This window comes from Siniperca chuatsi, linkage group LG3 (genome assembly GCF_020085105.1).
Source record: "Siniperca chuatsi isolate FFG_IHB_CAS linkage group LG3, ASM2008510v1, whole genome shotgun sequence".
NCBI classification, from domain to species: Eukaryota; Metazoa; Chordata; class Actinopteri; order Centrarchiformes; family Sinipercidae; genus Siniperca; species Siniperca chuatsi.
In genome coordinates, this window is record NC_058044.1 from 23,993,599 (window position 1) to 24,014,115 (window position 20,517).

The following is a 20,517-nucleotide window of genomic DNA, read 5'->3' on the forward strand; positions in this document are numbered from 1 at the left end:
GCTGTAAAAGACTCATTGCAAATTATCGCAAACGCTTGATTGCAGTCGTTGCTGCTAAGCGTGGCCCAACCAGTTATTAGGTTTAGGGGGCAATCACTATTTCACACAGGGCCATGTAGGTTTGGATTTTGTTTTCCGTTAATCATAACCACCTTCATTTAGAAACTGCATTTTGTGTTTACCTGTGTTATCTTTGACTAATGTTTAAATTTGTTTGATGATCTGAAACATTTAAGTTTGACAAACATGCAAAAAAAACAATAAATCAGGAAGGGGGCAAACACTTTTGCACACCACTATATATATATATATATATATATATATATATATATATATATATATACACACACACACACTACCACTCAAAAGCTTGGGGTCGCCTGCCACAAAAGCTTGATTCGGAACAGTCAGATGGCTTAGCATTAAAATGTGTGCAGATTTAAATAGGAGCAGGTTCCTGTTTCAGTGTCAAGTGCACAATAATAACTATAACGAGCTGTGTGTTAACAGGTGTGTTGCTTTAGCAAAGCTATTCTTAAAACTTCAAAATAGAAATAGTAGGTTGGTCTAGGGTTAGCACTGTTGGAATTGTATCACAGAATAGCAGCTGAGCATACAATGGACTGACAAATCAGTTTAAACCTATTCAGTCTAACCACTGAGTAGGCTGCAGCGGGCCCAAAGAAAAACGGGTTCCCAAAATATTTAGAGCCCAATTGCACAGTTGTTAAAAAAATTATCTAGGGTCACTTACACTTTTCTGGACTGGAAAACAAATTAAAAATTGAAGAGTATTTGGGGGGGCAAATGGTTACAAAAGTATTCTCCTCTGTCATGCAACACTCTGGGGACATCGACTAAACGGTTTTAATCATTTAATTATTCTAAAGCTCTTTTAAATGTAAATAATACATTTGGTGAATAATTATACTGTTTGTATCTGTTAAAATAGCCATTTTTGAAGGAAAGAAGAAACACATCAATAAAACTGGTGACTCCAAACTTTTGAGCAGTAATGTATTTTTAATATTCTTTAATATATTATTGTCAATTTTATATTCCTGATTCTTGACCTACAGTACTTGCTTTATCTTTCTTTATATTTATATTATGTTTATTGTTTTGCACCAAAATACCAAAGCAAATTCCTTGTATGTGTAAACCTACTTGGCAGATTCAGATTCTGAGGAACTGGCCAAACATGATTAACTTTTGAAAGGGCCGATACAAACATTTTAAAGGCATGATGAATAGGAAATTTCACTTGGGAAAGAACCCAAGAGTCACTTTAGTTCAAACGCAACCTTTATCTATAAAAACATGGTTGAATTTGTGCAGCCAGCCAGTTGGCTACTGCTTAGAACATATCACAACTTGAACATAACTAAATAAAATTACATGCAAAGTGCTAGTTCACATTGTTTTCTGCAACTGTGATATTACTCAGCAGCACTGCATAAAGGTCATCATTCTATTACATAATATTTCTGCACATTTTGTTAAACCCTTGTTGAATAAGTACATTACTTTCATTACTCTGCAGCGCTAGTACTTGGAACGATAATTCCCCCTAGGTGTGTTATGGCAGGACAAGCACAGGTGTAATTAATAGCAACAATAACTTCATGTCATTAGGTGTGTCACTTCCAGGACACCTAGTATTTTATGTTGGCTTACTGCCTTGGCTTACTGTGACACTTAAATGGAACAGAGCCATTGTTAATGCTATTAGTTACACCTGTGTTTGTCTTGCTACAAGCCCAAATGTCTTCTGTGAAAAAGGCCTATTACAGATATTAATTCACTGGACTGAAGCCTCTGTAAAATATACACAATGTACATATTTGTGGCAGTATAACAGGGACAGTGGACAGTCATTGACTGTCCCAGCATTAGCTAAATAGCTAAATTAATTGTGTTATTGTAGTTCTGGTTGGTTGTTTAGTGTTGGTTTTGAATTCTTAATGACTAAGGGAGAGCTAGCTTAGCACTCACATTTATATCCACATTTGTATTGTTGGCCACTGAGCAGCTGAATTAATGCCTTACTAAGGGCAGCTTGATCCAGAGGCAATAATTGTAATATACATATGTCACTGCTTGAATATGGTTCTGATGTATTGCTCAAGGGCACATCTTGCAGTGTTGAGGATTTCTGTCACAGGTGACAAGTGCAAAAAAAGTGTCCTCACTAATATTTGCCTATTTACCTCGTGGGTGTCTTCCTCCCCTGATCTGAATATCAAGAACACACCCCCTCAAACTGTTGTCCTGAATTACTCGAGAGACTCATTTTTAAATGGATGAATGCATGTAAGCCTTTATTACCACAAACACGAGGAAATCTTTTATGAAACATTAAATCCCCTTTTACGCAACCGTCCCTTTATTGATCTCTAGTGAAGACAGGGATAGGGCGGATAAGGAAGATTTCCGTTCTCAGGTCACAGTCAGTCTGGTTTCACCTCCACCACCTGGGGCAAGCCTTTGCCTCTCTAGACTGTAACAGGAGTAGGCTAAATGTCCTTCGCATTACATTGCACGTATTTCAAATGCATCTTGGCTGCGGACTCCTGTCATCCCTGAACAAATACATTCGTACAGTAATCCCTAACAGCCTCATATAATTTCCTGCCAGCACATCGCGGTTGCGCTGCGTCGTCAGGTGTGCGCTGAAGGGGACGTAGTGGCATCTGTTGTTGACGCCTCTTCACTATCGCACCGGCTCGGACAGGAGGACACACGCACATCTGACGAGGAGAATTAAGTGTTACGTGGAACGGCTTTCTAATCTCTGATCTCTTGGATTACTTCTCACATGGACCGGACTTGGCCCCCTGTCCGTGGTTTTTGTCCACTGTTTTACGCACACTGTGCGCTCATATTTGCGCGCTCATATTTGCGCACTGGCATTTGCATGATGGATTAAACACTCATTAGTTTTAGCCTAGTTTTTGATTTTTGCTCTCTGAACAATTGTGGATTATTAATGGACTCGCAGCATGGTAAATGATGATGATCTTCTGGTCACTGAGGCACGCAACTGTACATTGGATTAAGAGCCAGAGACTTTCCACCGCTCTTGTACCGAGCACCTGTTTATTCTCCTGAGACGCTTTGACCTGTTTTCCCACTATTGACGCGCTGGGATGGAAAGCGAGCTGAGACCCAGGATCTGTTTCCTGACCAAAGGAGAGCGCGGCTATGGGTTTCACCTGCACGGTGAGCGGAATAAAGGCGGACAGTTCATCCGCAAAGTGGAGCCCGGCTCCTCGGCTGACCTGGCCGGACTGCGACCAGGAGACCGGGTGGTGGAGGTGAACGGGGAGAATGTGGAGAACGAAACCCACCATCAAGTGAGTGATGGCTGAATAAATACAGTTTTAAAGTGCTTGCGTGGTAGCGAGAAGCCAGGAGAGGTACATATACTCTCTGAGGTACAATGAGTTCTAAGCCTGTTAGACCACTTTTTGCTTTGCCTGAGGGTGGGGGGGGCAACTAAAATGGGTCAATGTGAGCCTTGTGTAATGGGAATCACTGGGTGTCTTTGTCACACTACAAGTATGCATTGAACATGCACTGAATGACACCAGACTAATCATTGTCTTATGCTTCTCTCTGTTACTCCTCTCTCCTCCCTGCAGGTGGTGAATCGTATCCGTGAGGTGGCCCACCGCACCAGGCTGCTGGTGGTAGACAGAGACACGGATGACCACCTCCGCAGCCGTGGCCTGGCCTGCACAGAGGACCTGGCCGTTGAGATGGGGACCCTCTCCCCGCGCCCCTCACCCGGGCCCACCCCTTCTACCTCTCCCATACCCAGAGAGAATTTGCCCCTGTCGCCAAAACCAAACAACACACACTCATTTCACCCTCCTGCTGCTGACTCGCCAATCACACAAGCAAAGGTCAAGAGATCCTCAGTGACATCAAGTACAGCGACAGAGGCAAAGGTAAGGGTGGACATCAATACAGCAGACCCTTGTGGTCTCTCATTAGCACTAGAAGATCAGTTAAATGAAAAAAAATAGTCAGAGGGCTCTTATTAATTATCTGCATAGTTTTTATTAGAAAAGAGAAGGGAGGGAAGAGTCCAGATTGAGTTGAATTGAATGAGTTAGTTGTCTCTCCGGCTGGCAGCAGTGAGCCAATGTGTTACTGTGTCAAGAGTACATGTGACACTGAGCGTACACTCTTAACTGTTGTCTAGCGCTAATCTGGACTTGAGCACTTGGGTGATCTGCTGGCTTGATTCAGTCCCAAAGCAGTGCCTTTATAAAGAGTCTGAACAGGTGGGACTAAAAACTTCAAAAACTGGAGAAAAACAGGCTTCAGGTATTCCAGCACAAACCCCAGGTGCACCGAGGAGCAGAGACAAACTGGAGAAAAAAAGCAAAAAATGAGTTGAAGCCACAAAACGGTTTAAGAAAACATCCGAGTGGAGGCTCTTATGCAGGGTTGCAAGTTAAGATTGGCTGCCTTGAAAGGATATTGGACAGAGATAATACCTACACACAATGTGCACAAAAGCACTGCATAATCCCTTTTCTTCCAGTCAAAATTAGGCAGTAAAGTACATTGTAGCAAAAATTAAACAGTGAATAAAATAGTGCAACCACAGCAGGTTTAAAAGGATTTCTCACCTCCTCTCCGCCACAGTGTAACACTGGGTTTTATTGTCCTGTTTTTAACTTTCCCTGTCTTTCAAACGTCTGCTTAAATATAATCTGAACCCATTGTTCATCTGTTTACTAGTTACTGTAGTCTCTAAGCGGTGTGAAGATTTAAAATGCATATTGTATTTAAAGAGTGCTGTCTCTTTGTGCATACTGAGTGTTAACACCTCACACATTCAACTGCAGGATTCCTCCCCCCTGACTGCAGACACCAGAGACAAAACCCTGCTCAACTGACCATGTTTCCTGCAAAAACATACAGAATTATAGGTATTGTTTAGTAAAACTGAATTATCATTTTGGAGAAATAGTGTGATAAAGTGTACACTAGGTGCAGGTGTAAACCATGTACTCACTTCACTGAGAGTTGAATATGCCTTAAACATTTGTTTCCCCATGTTATTTCTCTATTAAACAGTCAAATTAAGCAGGAATTTCATAAAAACAGTCAGAGACTAAGCCGCAGAAGTTAGAATCTAAACATCTTTTTCTATCTTTTTCCTTCCTTTCTGCTCTGATGAGGTACTGTACTTAGGGCTTTGTATGTCTGCTGGGAAGAAAGAAAGCATACATGGGAGAGATCAGATTTTAAGATAGCAATGTTGCACAAACAAACTCTTTGCATAGGTATTGTTATCTATTTGTCTAGTTTATTTTGGGCTCAAAGCACACAATTTCACACTCTCCTACTGTGGGACCTCTCACACCTCTGACCTTACAGCTAAAAAAAAAGGGATCAGGTATCGCTAGACACATTCTTTGATATACTATCACAGCTTTGTTAATGTACATAAAATACACACCAACCCCTAAATTCCTGAGCTAGCAAGTGTGACATGGCAAAAGTAACATTTCCACAAGTGCCAACCAGACATCACTGTGACGTCTTCATGTCAGCCAGGCTGCAGACATAACCGGGAACTGTCTGTCAGAGATCAGTGTTTGGGCTCCAAACAAAGTGGACCAGGATCCTCAGGACCAGCGGTTCACGTCACACTGCCATCTGTTTAGCCGAAGGCAGGGTAAATACAGGCTGCCCCTTGGCTGGCCATTTTGGTTATAGGTTCAGATCAAACAACGTAATACGCAATAACAGCAGCACCTGTACAGCATAGTGAAACCTATTACATCACCGCCAACTGTGGCTCCAAATATGAGCTGACCGCTTCAACCAAGGCTTAACTTTATAAGCTTCAGAAATGTATTTTTTATTACAGGGCTGTTGTGATTATTGCATTACTACATGGAGTAACATGGGACCCTAGAATACACGATTAGGAAGGGTAGACATTTTATAAGTAATTTCCACTGTTATGAAGTCCCATTGAGGGCACACATGGTCTGTGCATTAATATACCTGACAAAATAAAGGCTTTTAATATGCCTTTTCTCCTTGCTCTACCTAAGATCGCCTGGAGAACGAGCCTTTTTAGTGACCAGTTTTTTCATCTGCTAAGAGCACCTTAAATTTACCTGGATTAACTGCATGTTAAACTGATTGAGCACTTGGCCTCTGCCTTTTTCTTTAATGTTTGGTAGACATTCATTTGTGACTTTTCATTATCTATTAAAACAATATTGATCATATATAAAATGATTACATCAATTTCTAGACATTTTCAATGAGTGCTCTGTATGTGAGTGATTATTTTTGTCCACTGATTCCACAGCTCCAATTAGGAAACTATTATGGCGTATTAATCCCAGGCCAACACCACTGAAGCCCTGTGCTTTTCATGTGCTTGTTAAGCATACAAAAGACACACACTCACACTCTTCGTACATACACATAGTCTCTCTCTCATCCCTCCACTTCCGTGTCATTCGTCTTCTGACATTCACATTGTACATGTAAATACAGACGCAATTTCATAATTGCATGATGTTATTATGGCAGCAGACACCCATATACAGTAGTCTTGCGTAACCACAGGGTTGGCTGTTATCACAGCAATGCAACAGTCTGGCTTAGTTACACACACTTCTCTCACGCACAGAACCACAGACAAATAAAACACTTTCACCAACCTCCCCAAATAAGGTTGATTTTCTCAAAAACGTTTAGAACAAAGGCAATTTTTTATTTCTCCTGTTAAATGTATGGCATTTGACTCAGTTATCTGTAAAATATAAGAAAATGTAACATAGAAATAACACTTTCAAGAAGGTATAAGAAAGTAAGCTCCAGTCGTTGTTAAACAAAGATGAGGAATCTCTATATAGAACCATATAGTAAGATATTAAATTGGAGATACTGCTTTGATATTAGGGCAGAAAATAGTGACAAATGCTCGTCACACCCAAGGAGACGGATTCAAATTACAGTCCAATACCCAAAGATATTAGATTTATTTTCTTTTATCATATAAAACAGAGATAATCAGCAAATTAGAAACTGGAATCAGTGAATGTTTGGCATTATTGCTTGAAAAGACTTATCAAAATAGTAGGCAAAACATAGGGTGGGGGGTAACATAGGTTAAGGTTAGGGTAAGGGGCTAGGGAAAGCATTATGTCAATGACTGTCCCCCACAGGGATAGTGAAACAAACGTGTGTATGCGTGTGTGTGTGTGTGTGCGTGCACAATGAGTCTGTTGTTGATGGAGCAGAAAGGACAGAGAGATCTGTCAGAGAGCCCTCAGGTCAGCTTACCCATGAAGCAGTGTCACTAGATAGTCACTATCCTTGGGCTACCCTCAGGACAGGGACTAATGCGTAGTGCTGGCACAGAACACACACACACACACACACACACACACACAGACACATCCAACATGTACATTGTAGTAGAGGCCCGGTCAGCGGGTGAGTCATGCAATGTGTCAGCTCTTGTCATTGGTCATTAAGCTCGGGATCGGTCTTAATGTCTCTCAACCAGATCCACTTAGCCCACTCTGCTCAACTCTGAGACCGCTGGCTCATCCTCGCAGCTTATTCCTGTTTAGCTCATCGTACAGCCACACCAATATACACAATATAGGTACACCTGTAGTAGGGCAGGGCAATAAATATGAAATCAGTATTACAATATTAATAAGAAAATGTTTACAATATATTACAAAATGGCAAATGTATACAAAATTAAATATGAAATAATCAAATTGATGTTCCCCTGTTTGCATTACATCTTACAAAACTCTGTAAAACAAAAACTGTAATAACTAGTTTTGTTTATTTTAAATTACAATTTGCTTGGAATCACTGATGTGGACAACAGAATTTTGTTAAAAGATCATTTGATATGATCATATTGTCATGAGACGATTGTACTGAAAGTTGTGATAATGAATTATTGCTCAGCCCTAACAATCATCAAACGCTATGGTCATTTTTGAGGCTATCATTAGTGGTGGTGTTGTAGTAGGTTGCATCATTTTATTGAAGGAGGACAAAATATTCAGTATAGTGCAGTCCAACACAACATCACTACAGACTCAAAAATGATCATATATTTAAAGAGCCATAACAGTGTTTTTACAAGTTTTAACTGCTTAAGTAACTATCATAGTATTTACATTTGCCAAACATTTTCAAATGCATGCTACACACTTTATATTTTTGGATGTATTTTTCATGTTGTTGCATTGCCATCATCTCATCCTAGACTTTACTGTTGTCTTATGTCCCATTATAGCTGCAGGTGCAGCCCTCACCAGAGCCGACAGCGGAGCTCCTTCCCCGTCTGTGTCACCTGGTGAAGGGGGAGCACGGCTACGGCTTCAACCTGCACAGCGATAAGACAAAGAGTGGACAGTTTGTGCGTTCAGTGGACCCCGGCTTAGCTGCTGAGAGTGCAGACATCAGGCCTGGAGACAGACTAGTGGAGGTACAACCAAAGCACACACGCATATTAAAATAAATGGGGCAGAAAGGTGACTCCCATCCGCTTTTCCAGAGTATATATGCAGACTTTATGCATCAACCTTGGCAGAGGTACATTTTAGGGAATTGATGGGAAAAACACTCCCCATATTAATCAGGTCTGCGCACTGATTTGAGGTGTGATTGGATTAGATCAGATTAGCTGGGTTCAGGTTTATAGTTGGTGGGACAGAGAGGTGTTGTTTAAAGGGTAAAGGGAAGAAATGCCGACAAGGGATAATCTTGAATGGAGATGTATAGGCGAGGCTGGTCACTTTTTCTTTTCTTTTTTCATGTGGACATGTATGCGCACCTGCACAGACTTGCAGATATGTGTGGTTGCATGAGTGAGACTTTGTTTCCCTTTCCATCTGTATGAGATGTACAGCAGTTCATGTTGTGTAGAGGAAGAGTGTGGAGGCAGGAAGGAAATTCATGCAAATAAACTTGCTTCTACTCAAATCACAGATTCTATCTGTTTTTGATCTATAAGGCAAGACATATTGTACCACCTGCTTGTGTTATGGCTACTTCCTAATCCCTGCCCTGTCTACTGTCTGTCTCATTAGGTTTATTTTCTCTGCATCTTTTCCCTTCTTCATCTTCACTTTCCTCCACTGCTTCTGTTTCCTCTGACGTGTACTTTTTCTCTGTCTCAGGTGAATGGAGTGAACATAGAGGGTCTGAGGCACTCAGAGGTGGTTGCACTCATTAGAGCAGGAGGGGAGGAAGTGCGCCTCCTAGTGGTTGATCAGGAAACGGATGAGCTCTTCCAGAGACTGGGGTTCACACCCACCACCAGCCATGACAAAGGTCAAATTGTATGCACACATACACAACTCTCATACTCTCCAGACAAAATACCTCATGTGTTTCTGTTTACTCTTACAGTGGTCTATGTGGAGGAATCAGCCACAGAAAGCACACCACCCACCCCCTCTCCAACCTCTAAACTCCCCACCACAGATCCACCAATCATAAACGTCCCGCTGACAGACTCCCCAATCACAATAACGTCTCCAAAGTCCCGGGCCAACGGGAGCTCAGCATCCCAGTCCTCAAGGAGTTCCACCACCCAGTCAGAGATCAGCAGCTCGGACATGAGCATCCAGGTAAGAGTTGAGGTGTGAGAGAAATAATGTATGAAACAAAACAGAAAATCAGAAAATGAGACGTCCGTGAGTGTGTGCATAAAACATGCACATTTGTGTGTATTGTAGGTCCCTGATGAGGACTACAGGCGTGTTTCGGACCCTTTCATGGACAGTGGCCTGAGTCTGAGTCTCACAGCTGCTGAGGCTAAACAAAAGGCCCTCGCCAGCCGCAACAAAAAGAGAGCACCTCCTATGGACTGGAGCAAGAGACAAGAGATCTTCAGCAATTTCTGACCCCAGAATGCAGTGGTGGAATATAACTAAGTACAAATTTGAAGTACTTGTACTTTACTTGAGTATTTCCTTTTTATGCAACTTTGTACTTCTTACTGCACTACATTAGTCTATCAGCTTTTCATACCCTTCCTGTCCAGTGAAAACCATGTATCTCCAAATTTGGTGATTTTGAAATTTTTTTGATAAACTGAAGAATGAAGTGTTCCTTTATGGTTTGAGAAAATACTCCTACTCCTCAAGCTAAATAAACTATTTAACCCCCCCCCCAATTAGCTGGGAAATGCATCATCACAAAGCTAAAAACAGGGCTGTTTTTCTGAGCTCATGAAAAGTTGACTTTTTAGAGATACGTGGTGCTCACAGGACAGCAACGCTACAAACATATGATGATCTTTTAGAATATGATGCATTGCTGTAGATTAAATGACCCAACACTATGTAAAGTAGTTAGAATTAGCGCAGCCTACAACTACAACTACAGCAGTAAAATGCAACATACACATTAATGCAGCAGTAATATTAATCCAAAAACATCATATATAATAGTAAAACACTGACAGGGAACATTTTACTGCATAAGAAGCGTGAGAACGGCATAGAACGATAATATTGTGATTCTTCACTGCTCATATTGTAAAATACTGTACCTCAATCTTGCAGAGGCACGGTAAAAGAGAGCGTAATGTGAAAAAGAAAAAGAGGCAGGTAGTAACATTTATAGTAACATTTATAGTAATATTATTAAATTCTGCTCTGTTTCAAAAAGATATCAAATAGTATTCTCTAGATGCTTCCTCTACAGTATCTATAAGGACAAAGTTCTGTGGATGTGTCAGAAATCTTACAACACACTGCATTAAACAATGGCATTAATGACAGGCAGACCATCTACTGAAGTAATTTCTATTCTACTATTTCAGAGCCAGTTACTATGAGTCTATTACAGCCTATATGCATTCTGTCTGATTTTGCTGTAAATACACTTTTCTGCTGCAACTTTGGTAGATTTTGAAGTAATAGTTTCATGTCTTTCAATTTACAATTAGCTCATCAGAGCTGAGTCCTGGAGTAGTTGTCTTTATATTAACTTTGTTTGTCAGTTTAATGTAGCATATCATGTTTAATGTAAATACAGAGGAAATGGGAGAGGCTAAGTTGTGAAATGTATAATGGTTGATCACCTCAGTGCTTCTCTTCAATGTTAGAGTGATTTCTGTAAAGGAAAATATTTAAAAAACAGATGTTGACTAGATAGGAAACACTATAGACCCTCTGATCTCTTGTTGTAGCTTTTTGAGGAATTTTCTCTCAAATGTGCTTGATTGAATCTTATCACAATGTGAAATAAATTTTCAGAATATGTGTAAATACCAGTGTCATTACATTGTTAAAATGTGGCATAAGTTGGGTGAGCATTAAGGCCAAAACACACCGCCGCCAGACGGCTTGCATCAAAAAAGCCAACCCTATTATATTCTATTTACAACCCCCACACCGGCTGCGGCTGAACCTTCATGCCACTGTCCTATTTCCAGCCTCGCTGCCCGTGAAAAAATGCTTTTCTTTTCAGAGAAAAAGCTGTTTTGTACTTCAATACAATGTTGGCCCGACTACAGACGTTATTTTTTTATCTGTTGCTTGTTTTTCACTGTAGTTTTAACTATTTCCCTTGTGCCTGTATCTACAAGGCCTATTTGGTGCTAGGGGCTGCACTTAATGCACATCATATGCCTCAGCGCTGCGGCTGCAGTGTTTTTTCCACTTTAGAAGCCCAGTACTCACGTTAAATGATGTTTTGACATATCATTAGGCCCTGCAGTGGGTATCAGGCTGTGCTGCCGTAAATCTACTGGGCCCCATGACAGGTGACACTATTCTGTAGCTCTGAGCTGATGCATCTTTCAACTGCCTTTAGGCCAGGCAAAGAGCAGATAATCAGCAGCCTAACCCTGGCTTTATTGTATCTGGGTAGGCTAATTTACATTGGCTAACCCCATTGACTTGATAGGCAACTGGGGCCAAAAGATTATGGTTTCAATATGAAGTTGTGTATAGAGAGCAGGCAAGTCTACAGGGTCATCAGGTGGGCACTCAGCACTCCCCCCCATAGCAGGTTATTTTCACATCTGTCTATAACATCACCAGCTACCATCATCAGCTAACGGCATGCTAGCTGACAACAAGCTAACAAGACATTAAGCTAACTAGCATGTTGCTATCACTGACAGCATGCTACTCAATCCACTGTGGTGGAAAGTATTTTTACTCAAGTACTATACTTTTAAGGGACAGTTCACCCCAAAATCAAAAATACATATTTTTACTCTTACCGATAGTTTTGGTGTGAGTTGCTGAGTTTTGGAGATATCGGCCGTAGAGATGTCTGCCTTCTCTTGAATATAATGGAACTAGATGGCACTCGGCTTGTGGTGCTCAAAGCGCCAAAAAAAATGCCTTTGAAGAATTCAACAGCAATGTCTCTTTCCAGAAATGATGACCCAGTTACTCAAGATAATCCAGACCTTGTTGTGAGCGGTTTTGTGTAGGAACTATTTTCTTTCAACCAAACTACACCTGCCAACCATATCAAGCAAAGAAAGAAGCGTGCATTTACTCATGGATGAGAGGCTCATGCTCTTGACAGCGCAGGATGTAAACATTAATGTTTATATTAGTAACTATAATATTCTAACAAAAAATGTGTTACTGCTAGCTCCTTCTGCGCGGTGATATGGTTGCCGGGTATAGTTTGTTAGAAAGAAAATAATTCCTACGATGCCTCTGCGCACAACAAATCTGTGGATTATCTTGAGTAACCGGGTCATGATTTCTGGGAAGAGACGTTGCTGTTGAGTTTTTCAAATGTATTTTTTTTTGGCGCTTTGAGCACCATAAGCCGAGTAGTACACTCCCATTATATTCAAAAAAGGCAGACAACTCTACGACCAATATCTCCAAAACTTGGCAATTCACACCAAAACAATCTTTCTAGATGGATAAACAGCACTACAAGTAAGAGGAAAAATATGTATTTTGGATTTTGCGGTGAACTGTCCCTTTAAGTGCAATTTTGATGTACTTGTAATTTACTTGAGTATTTCCATTTTAAGCTACTTTCTACTCCACTACATTTCACAGGGAAATGTTGTACATTTTACTCCACTACATCTATCTGACAGCTATAATTACTAACTTTTCAGATTAAAATTTTACACAGAAAACCTATGAGTTTCTAAAATGATATTGTTAAAGGTTGAACTGCCAAATACAGTAGATAAGGTCACTCTCTGAACAGACTTTGAACTTTGATTAATATCAGAACATACAGTCGTCTTTGGCCACCAGGAGTGCCATTTTGGAAATGTCTCCCTTTCTCAGAAAGCAACAGTACATCCATTGAACAAAAAGCCAAATAAGGATGCCTACAGAACAGGAAAAGCCTGTTCATATCAGTTTATACAGCAGCTATAAAACAGAGATAAAGGCATATAGTTATTTAACTCCTCCTGTGTCCTAAATTTGTATCTCTCTAAACAATGTATGCTTTAAAAAAAAACTGTATCAGAAGCTAATTTTTTCTCCCAAACTGTCTTAATGTTTTGATGACCAAAAACTCACCCTCTACACTGTATGTGATGGTGTTTACACAGTTATCTGAATATAGGGGTGATATAGTGATATATTGGAATGGAGACAGTGACAGAGAAGTAAGGCGGTCTCAACTCTGGCATTTTCCTGAACTCACTCTGACTCAGCTCCACCCCAAGCTTCAGGGTATGAACAAGAAATGTCAAGGTAGGGATGAAAATTGGAATAAATCTTCAATTTTTCCACTACATCAAAACAAATGGGATGTGGTAGCCCAGGTATCACTCATTCCTCCATGCACAGGCCACACCACTTATTTAGGCATTAGGGTTTCCTCCAGACTGTCAGAGCTGACTGGACTCAACTTCACTCCTTTACTGAAAACATTAGAAGACGACCTTCACCGCTGGCACAACTTATCACTTTCCATCCAGGGCAGAATAGTTCTAATCAAAATGACAGTACTTCCAAAAATAAACTACTTATTCTCAATGATCCCAACCCAACCTTCTCTCACTTGGTTCAAATCTTTAGACTCCATCATTACCCGATTCTACTGGAAAAATAAACCACCACGGATAAAATTAAGCACTTTACAAAAACCGAAATCTTTAGGAGGATTAGAAGCCCCACATTTTTACCATTACTCGCTAGCAAGCCAACTTCAATACATATATAAATGGACTCACCCCACTCAGTCAGACATAATATGGGTAGACATAGAACAATCACTGCAAAAACTTGCACATGTCAGACATCCCATTTCTCAGTCAGTCCATTAAACATCACCCATGCTTCAAAGCATTGACAATAGCCTCCGTTCTGACAGCCTGGTGGAAATATCATCAATTTACAAACTCCAATCAGGCCCCATCTAAACTCACCCTACTCTGGAACAACCCTGATTTCACAAGCAACAAAAAAACACTCAATTTCCATAAATGGGCAGAAAAGGTCATCACACATATTAATCACATTTTTCTGTCTAACAACTTTGTTTCATTTTCCTACTTATTCCAGGAGTACGGTATCGGGAGAAATCAATTCTTGAATTATCTGCAACTCAAATCAGCTGTTTTATCCAAAATCAACAATAGAACCATCAATCTTCCTTCCGCATTAGCAAATTTAGTTAATTTGTCCTCCCCGAAAAAATTACTTTCCAAAATATACAAAATTATAACTAATTCAAATAAAACCATAACTTTACCAACAATCAAATGGGAAGAAGACCTTTTGATTGCTCCTGATACTGACTTCTGGACTCAAATTTGTAAAAATATCTATTCCATCTCTTCATAGAACACATTACACTGGGGAAAGGCTGTCTAAAATGGGATTCACATCAGAAATTTGCTCACACTGCTCACAAAATTGTCCGGACAAATATATTCATGCCACATGGTACCGGAACCACAACACTCCAGATCAGACCTCATTCAACTATTACAAATCTGACACACTCATCCTAATTAATTATGTATTCATTTATTATTATACATATTTATACAAGGTTTTAGTAATATTATGAGTGTTTTCATTATTATTATTATTATTATTATTATTTACATTTGTAATTATTAATATATACTTCTACTATTACCCGTTTGTCATTTCTGCTTATTTTTTCATTGCTGTTACTATCATTGCTGTTTTATTGTTGTTTTTGTGTTTTTTTTGTTCAGCCTATGTTGTATGTTTTGCACTCCTAATAAAATTTAAAAAAATTAAAAATTAAAAAAATAAGGTAGGGATGAAAAGATGATCTGCTTTGTAACAGAAGCCTGTAATTATGGTGCTGGAGATGAATCAGAACTGTGGTTTGTGGGAGATTTCTGACATACCTACAGCTTATTCACATTGTTTATGAAGCATCAGACTGAAAACAGTGTCCAGATGACTACGATTGAAACCTTTTCTACGATGAAACATTCCTGGACGAATGAGGGACTACACTGTCCCATCAGAGTAGTAGATGAAAGAATCTATCACTACCTGAATTTGACATGAGTGAAAAGGAATCCCTGTTCCTGGAAAGATAGCCTGAATGCAGACAAAAAAGCAATATCTCAGGCACTGATACAAAAGGCTTCCACAGAAACGTTTCTCAGTTTCCAGAGCTGCTGTACAGACAATAGAATAAGTATGGTCACGAATATCCAGATTTTATCTTCCGTATGCTGTATCTCTTGATATACATATTGATTCACATTAAATAATTAATTTAACATTACAGGCAGTAAAAAGTCAGTCAAACTAACTTACTTTAGCTGTTTGGTCGTCATGCATTTATCGTGAAACAGTTCGAAACCCTGGCTGAGATTTAGTTGTTTCATTATGTAAATGTAAAAATAAGTATAGAAAAGTATAACTATTAAATACTACTAATTTTCTAGCATATAGGGCAGCCTATATGTCACTGCATCACCTTTTCTCCATTTTATTTGCACCCATTAGTGCACTGCATCACATTTTCTCCACTAGAAGGGTAAGATTCCAATCACAGCTGTGACTAGTCAGCTCGATGTCTTGCTGACATATAACCGTTGTTTCAACAGCATTTCAATGACTATATTTCATCACTGAGATAGTACACAATACCTACAGTATACTATGATATCACACTATTCTATAACATATCTTATTACATTATGACATCACAGTCTTCTATGACATATCAATGTGTACTATGACATCATACTATACTGACATATTATATTATGATATATGACATCATGTGTGAGGTAACAATGATGTCACCAGTTCTCACTTGGAAAAGAGCATAAATAGGAGCTGTCCTGGCTTTCAGGTTAAGATCTTCTCCCACAGAGGAGAAAGCTGGAAAGCTCTGAATCTCGCAGCTGAGCCGGTCGGAGCTTCTGCTCCAGGCTGCTGGAGGACAGCTGCTTTGGCACATGCCAGAACAAGGTGAAGGGTGTGGTTAAAACAGTGAGTAGGTTTATGTACACACTGACAGAAGCCAATCAAAGCTAATGATGAGATAAAGACAGTATTAAGGCTATCATTATCAACGTCCACATGAAAATTGAAATCACCAACAATAATTAGTTTATCTGTTTTAAGGAATAAACTTGATAAAAACTCAAAGAATTCAGATAAAAATTCAGAATAAGGACCAGGTACACTATAACAAATAGAATTGGCTATAGTGTTACCAGGTTGAGTGTAAAAGACTAAGAACGAGGCTTCCGAATGAGTTATAATTTAATTTGATTAATAGGCTTGAGTCAAAGATGGCTGCAACTCCACCTCCTTGGCCGGTGCCTCGAGGAATGTGAGTATTAATATGACTGGGCAGAGTGGATTCATTTTGTCTTCATGACCCAGCCAGGTCCCAGCAAGACAAAATAAGTCAATATGATACTCTGATACCAAATCGTTCACCAGTACAGCTTTAGATGACAGATCAGAATCAGAATCAGAAATACTTTATTGATCCCCGAGAAACTCTTTTGTTACAGCAGCTTACTATCACGTCAGTGCACACAGGGATAGAAGTACTAAGCAAAAAATATAATACACTATAATACAGGTCAGATAAATTAAGTACCAAGTGGGTATAAGTATAAAATTAAAATAAGTGTGATGTACAAAGTGGGTTTATGGGTTGATGATAATAATACGGTATAAAGTAATAGTGCATGAACTGTCAAGTTAAGTGTAGCTTATTAAGATTATAATGAGATGGTAAATGGACTGTACTTATATAGCACCTTTCTAGTCTTCCTGACTACTGAAAGCGCTTCAACTACATATCTCATTCACCCCATTTACACACATTCATACAGCGATGGCAGAACGGCTCATCAAAGTAACTAAGCATTCACACACATAAAGCACAGCCCTCGGGAGCAATTTGGGGTTCAGTGTCTTGCCCAAGACACTTTGACATGTGGGCTGGGGGAAGCCAGGATCAAACCACCAACCTTCCGATTGGTGGACGACTAAGCCACAGTCGGAGGATATGAATAAAAGTATGAATAAATATCAATAAATAGGAAATTTTAAACTGAAAAGAGTATATTGCACAGCAGTATTGACACAGAAAATTGTACAATTATGTCAAGTATTGCAGAGATGTTAATGATCAATGTCCAGTTTACTGACTTATGGTCATTCAGACTGACACTTAAAGAGACAGAGATATGATGTTTAAGAGTCCACATTTAATTCTCTGTTTTTTACTGAGCCGGTCGGAGCGTCTGCTGGAGGGTGGTTGAGTGGGTGGGCAAACAGCAAAATCATATAATAAAATCCAAACAAATCCTACTAGATTTTATTTGATGACATATTTCTTATAACAGCAGATGAAGTCGAAGGATTTGACCTCCAAATCACCAAATGAATGCTTACTGGCATTTATTTTATGTGAATGTGTTTTGCTATTATTGTTGGGGATTCATTTTCTGTTTGTATAGCCCATTTCTAAACTACATTAAAAGTTCTTACAACCAAGTCAAATCCAACAAGACTCAATGGTATGGAAGCCTATAGGGGACTATATTAAAATGATAATGTAAACCTGAAAATGAAAATCGAATTCCACAATAACATTATACTTTTCCACATATGTATGTGTTATTTAAGGAAGCCCTGCGAGTAAAGTGAGAAAATAAAATTCTGATGATCCATTTTCTTAGTCTGATCTAAATTATTTTCTCTCCTGTGTTATGACTTAAGAATAGTTGGAAAAAAGGTTTTGCCAATCTTTCTAAGTTCCTTACATAGTTTTTAATCTGTGAAACAGGTGGAAAAGAAGGAAAAAAAGAGACAACTGTGCAGAAGATGTATTCATATAGATCCCAATTGTGGGTCAGAGCTCTTAAATGACTATATTAATATATGAAATATTATTGTCTAATCAACTTTCACTTTTCGACCACATTTTGCCCATTGATTGATTAAGTGAGATCATTTTCAATCTCAGCTACAATGTCCCCAACATGACTGAGTTGATGACATCGCCTATGAGGTAAAATAACAGGGTGTGTATTTCCCTGGTGTTTTACTTCACTGATGATGTCACAGTTTAGATATCATTAGAGCTCACAGATGGTGTCACCAGTTCTCACTCTGATGATCTGATGACATCATCTGTGAGGTCACTCGATCATGTGGCGCAAAACTATAAATAGTTCTGGCAACCTTCAGATTCAGATCTTCTCCCACAGAGGAGAAAGCTGGACAGCTCTGAATCTCGGAGCTGAGCCGGTCGGAGCTTCTGCTTCAGGCTGCTGGAGATCAGCTGCTTCGGCAGAGACCGAGGCTGCTGCCGCCTACAGCAGCTTTGGTTCCGGGGACACCTGCGTGAGGCAGCTGATCTCTAGTCAGCCAGAAGAGAGGCTCTCTGCTCTGTGGGCAGGGATCAGGGAGGGAGGGGGGTTGTTGGAGGGTGGTTGAGTGGGTGGGCAAACAGCGAAATCATATAATAAAATCCAAACAAATCCTACTAGATTTTATTTGATGACATATTTTTGACAACAGCAGATGAAGTCAAAGGATTTGACCTCCAAATCCCTAAGGATCAATGTGCCGCCATCCATTGCTTCCCCAGTGGCCGCCCCGGTTTCTGCCGAAACAGCTGCCAATAAGATGGAGCAGAAGCTCCGACCAGTTCAGCTCCAAGCTTTCCATCTTTCTCTTCCGTGGAAGGAGATCTTAAGCTGAAAGCCAGGACAGCTCCTATTTATTCTCCTGGTCGAGCCCCCTAAACCGCATAACTGGTTGGGCCACCCTTAGCAGCAACAACTGCAATCAAGCGTTTGCAATAACTTGCAAGGAGTCTTTTGGTCGGCTTTAGCAATGGCTTTATAACCTTTTCCAGACTGATAGATCTCAATTACTTTCTTTCTCATTTTGGTTTTGACAATGACAATGGAACTTCCTGATGGACAGATTACTTGTTGCTAAAGTAAGATTAGCTAACCTAATCCCATTAGTGTTTTTTTTTTTTTTAATAAACTTTATTTAGAACAATACTGTATGTTACAATTTCCAATATATAACATATTATTAATTTTGCAAAACTTATTTCCAAATTCAAATGTCTCTGTGAAGCACTTTGTTTTTGTTTACTTTGTTTTGATAGGTGTTTTATAGTTGTATTGTTAATATTATTTTCTATAAACTCCATGAAAGCTTTATATAGCAGATCTTGAATGTCATTCCAAAAGTGTTTATAAAATCCTGATGTTAAATCATCAATTCCTGGGGATTTTCCATGTATCAATGTAATTTCAATTTCTGATATAGTTAAATCCTCTTCTAATATATTCTTATCCTCTTCATTCAGTGTTTTTTTTTTGTTGTTGTCTTTGATTCTTTCGAAAAGGAAGGCACATTCTGCTCTTTGGAAATTTGATTTGTATAAATTATTGTAAAAGAGCCAAATCTCATTAACCTGTTTTTAGTCTTCAATAACAGACTCATTTATCTTTAGCTTGCTTATTCTTTTTTTACTTTGTTTTTCTAATCCAAGAAAGTAGGATGAATTCTTTTCACCCTTTTCAAGCCACCTGGCTCTAGATCATATAAACACTCCATTAGCTTTTTCCACGTAAATGTCATCTAACTGAATGTGATGGGCATGTAACTCAGCCTTTTCCTCTGTCGATGTTTTTGGTTTATTATTTAGTTTATTTATTTTCTCAAGTAATTCTTTTTGTTTGCGTTTGCGTGTTTGTGATTATTTTTCCCTGCATCACTTGTTAAGTGTTTAATTTTACATGTGAACCATTCCCATTTGTTTATATTTGACATATCAAGCTTATTGACACTTTGATAAAGTGCTTTAATTGTCTACACAATTCATCATTTAGTAATAAGGTATTGTTGAATTTCCAGATATTTTCCAAAGTCAGTGGTTTCTGAGCTATTGTTAATGATAGACTAATCAGGCAGTAGTCTGTCTGTAAGAGGCGATGCTGAAATTTCACACTTCAAAACATCTTTACAAAGCATCTGAGAAATAAGCTAATAG

The 20,517-nt window shown here is 39.3% G+C and overlaps 1 protein-coding gene and 1 long non-coding RNA gene across 4 annotated transcripts; one reads left to right on the forward strand and one right to left on the reverse strand.

Moving 5' to 3' along the window:
• Positions 1 to 1,104: 1,104 nt before the first annotated feature.
• LOC122873940 (Na(+)/H(+) exchange regulatory cofactor NHE-RF2-like) lies at positions 1,105 to 11,297 on the forward strand. Of its 2 annotated transcripts, XM_044191337.1 has the most exons (6): positions 1,108 to 3,356; positions 3,645 to 3,953; positions 8,312 to 8,503; positions 9,198 to 9,351; positions 9,430 to 9,650; positions 9,759 to 11,297. In XM_044191337.1, the coding sequence occupies exons 1-6, from the start codon at positions 3,150 to 3,152 to the stop codon at positions 9,924 to 9,926; spliced, it is 1,251 nt and encodes a 416-aa protein (XP_044047272.1). In that variant the 5' UTR covers positions 1,108 to 3,149; the 3' UTR covers positions 9,927 to 11,297. The 2 variants fall into 2 exon arrangements, with proteins under 2 accessions (XP_044047271.1, XP_044047272.1); XM_044191336.1 differs by having other exon boundaries at positions 1,105 to 3,356; positions 9,198 to 9,650.
• On the reverse strand, positions 6,733 to 16,849 carry LOC122873946. Of its 2 annotated transcripts, XR_006377543.1 has the most exons (3): positions 15,783 to 16,849; positions 15,513 to 15,560; positions 6,733 to 8,401 (listed from the first exon to the last, which is right to left on the reverse strand). It is a non-coding gene; the product is annotated as an uncharacterized LOC122873946 (long non-coding RNA). The 2 variants fall into 2 exon arrangements; XR_006377542.1 differs by having other exon boundaries at positions 15,513 to 16,849.
• Between the last annotated feature and the right edge of the window lie 3,668 nt (positions 16,850 to 20,517).